At 30.4% G+C, this 2,727-nt stretch overlaps 1 protein-coding gene across 1 annotated transcript; it reads left to right on the top strand.

The window, feature by feature from the left end:
* The first annotated feature begins 334 nt into the window (after positions 1-334).
* LOC110817031 (cysteine proteinase inhibitor A) lies at positions 335-2,493 on the top strand. The gene is made up of 2 exons (XM_022045419.2): positions 335-532; positions 1,831-2,493. The coding sequence occupies exons 1-2, from the start codon at positions 422-424 to the stop codon at positions 2,017-2,019; spliced, it is 300 nt and encodes a 99-aa protein (XP_021901111.1). The 5' UTR covers positions 335-421; the 3' UTR covers positions 2,020-2,493.
* Positions 2,494-2,727: the final 234 nt, after the last annotated feature.

Raw genomic sequence — 2,727 nt, 5'->3', positions numbered from 1 at the left:
GAGACATTAAAAATTTAATTTATTAATATTATTAAAATTACGGTAATTAAATTGAGTTTAATTTTTACAAATCACTATATATGTAGATTATATATATAGATAAAAAAATATTTTATAATGATTAAAAGTTTTAGATTGAGTAACCCTTTTTGGAAAAAAAAAAAAAAGACATCTACACGTGACGTGACTATATGATTAGAAAAAGAACTTTTAAGATAAGGAGAAGCATGTAAGTGTGAAAAACTTTATTCGTGGTAATATTTTCTGTTAGTCATGTCCTTTTTGGTCTTTTCAGCTCTACGGTAGGCCTACTCGTCCTTTATATAAGGGAATACTACCAGCTAGGGAGGTCATCAAAATCAGAGCAGCAAACGGGAAGAGGATAATATTCAGAGAGAGAAACACAGAAAAGGAAAAGAAAATGGAGCCCGGAATTGTGATCGGTGGTTTGCAGGACGTCGAGGGAGATGCTAACAATCTTGAATACCAGGAACTTGCTCGGTTCGCCGTCGATGAGCACAACAAGAAAACTGTAATTACTCCTCTTTCTTCTATTTTTTCTTCCTGTTCTCTGTTTGTTTCCCTAGAAAATTTCTACTAGTGAATTAAAGTTATGTTGAAATTTAAGCATTTAATCATGTAGTTCGACGGAATAAACTATAAAATTACAACTCTATATATCGGCAAACAGAGAAGTTTTGTTGGCTTAATTAAAATCTTCAGCTGATAGATTATATATGTTTATGTACTTGTATACCTGCTTGTCCGAGATCTTCACCGGTTTCTTTTGTTCCTTTCGTCTGCAATTAGTTCGAGTGGTTTAGCTTATAGTCAATTCCTGTTGAGTAGAAAGGGAAATTGATAAACAATTAATCCATGAACAACCTAAGAAGGAGATAAGTTGCAGGCAACTTATCTGTGATTTCTCAATTTTATTGTAATTTGACATTATTGAAGTATCATAGTCCTGTGAACATAAGAAAAGATTTTGTCTAAATCTTTTTCCACAGAGGTAATCTTATGCTTACCATAGTCTACAGATTCTATGGCCAGTTCTGGTAACTATCAAATAAAAATGTGGATGAAGAAATCATGAAGGAAGATACTGAAGGTCTCTAGCCTATAAATAGATCTGTGATATTCTATGACGAATTCTTCATAGATAGAAAAGAAAAGATGCTCGTAGAAACATTTCTTATTGTTGTACACACATACAAAAACAAAATTTTGGTGATATAGATTTAGTTATTCTGTTGAGTTTGTATCAATACTTCCTGTAGATACAGGTTAGACAATCATAACAATCATAATAATCATAATCGTTAATTGTAAGTGATATAATTTAAGGGTTTGGTTTTTCTTGGTTCAGCTTTACTATAGCTATGTCTGAAATAAATTTATAAATGTCATAAAATTTATTTGCAAATTCATATCTATTTATAGTACAAATTATATTAGAATGAACAAAAGAACATTCTTTGGATAAAATTTCATATGATATTCAACATAAACTGGAAAATTTCACTATCATTTAGTTGAATTAAGTGTTCATCCTGTTGAAGGAGCGGAAACAGAAAACTGGATGGCTCTTGATATAGTCATTGCCCATCAGGGACATACATTGCCTCCCGGGTCAAGAAATTTTTCAATGGATTACACAGTTTAAGAATCCAAACTATAGAAAGGATTAACCTTAGTTTAGTTTATTAACAATATTATACGCTACACTGTCTTTATATCTAATTGGGCAACTGTATATCAATTTTTATCGGCTTTGAACATTTTGTGTTTCGACTTAAGATAATAAATTTGGAGATGGGCATGTTGCAGAATGCGATGCTCCAGTTCAAGAGGGTTGTGAATGTAAAGCAGGCAGTGGTTGAAGGCTTAAAGTACTGCATCACTTTGGAGGCTGTAGACGGTCACAAGACGAAGGTATATGAGGCCGAGATCTGGGTGAAGCTCTGGGAGAATTTCAGGAGCTTGGAGGGATTCAAGCTTCTTGGTGATGCTCATTAGCTCGGTAAAGAAGCAAATAACTACAGAGTATGATTGAAATAAATGAATTATTTTGAGTGAAGTTTATTTTCAAAATCTGTATTTTGATTAGCCGTGAGAGAATGAAATTTCAATATTAAAAACTGAAAATTTTTAACTCCAACAATTGTATTACTTTTGAAAATTTTTGGAGTTATATTTTCAGTTTTAAAGTTAAATTTTTATTCTCTCGTTACTATATCAAGTACAAATTCTGAAATAAAATTTCACAAGGGAAAAATTCATTTGTTTTAAAAATAACATGCTTATCGATATTCTATTTGTGTGTAGTTAAAAATGAGAGGTCTCATTTGAGATTTATATATGTCAGTATATTTATGTGTGTATCTACCTATATGTTTGTAAATGTTGAGGGGAAAATCATATGATATTTTTCCCACTTAGTAGTCATAAGATGTAACCGCTTTATATTATCTATTTGTGATTAGAAGCATAGATCATATATTCTCAAATTAACATATTTTATTCATTATGTAAAGATTCGAAACTTAAATGAAAATAAAGTTATAAATTAAATGTAAAAGGAAAATAATAAAGTTAGAGTTTATAGTTTTTACACAATAATTTAGAATAACTAATGGGGTTACGAGAATGTTCCTTCTAAAAGAGTAAACGAAAATTAAAGAAATAAACAAAAAGTAAATCACTAAACATCTTATAACGATCTTT

The sequence above is a fragment of the Carica papaya genome, chromosome 5 (assembly GCF_054855325.1).
Source record: "Carica papaya isolate Zhongbai chromosome 5, ASM5485532v1, whole genome shotgun sequence".
Lineage (NCBI taxonomy): Eukaryota > Viridiplantae > Streptophyta > Magnoliopsida > Brassicales > Caricaceae > Carica > Carica papaya.
Note: the sequence above shows the minus strand (reverse complement) of the source record. Positions and strands in the feature narration are given on the sequence as shown.

Bases quoted from the DNA above. Each gene is read 5' to 3' on its own strand.
- LOC110817031 (XM_022045419.2), top strand. From the start codon at position 422: ATGGAGCCCGGAATTGTGATCGGTGGTTTGCAGGACGTCGAGGGAGAT. The intron at 533-1,830 runs GTAATTACTCCT...GGCATGTTGCAG, and splicing joins ATGAGCACAACAAGAAAACT to AATGCGATGCTCCAGTTCAA.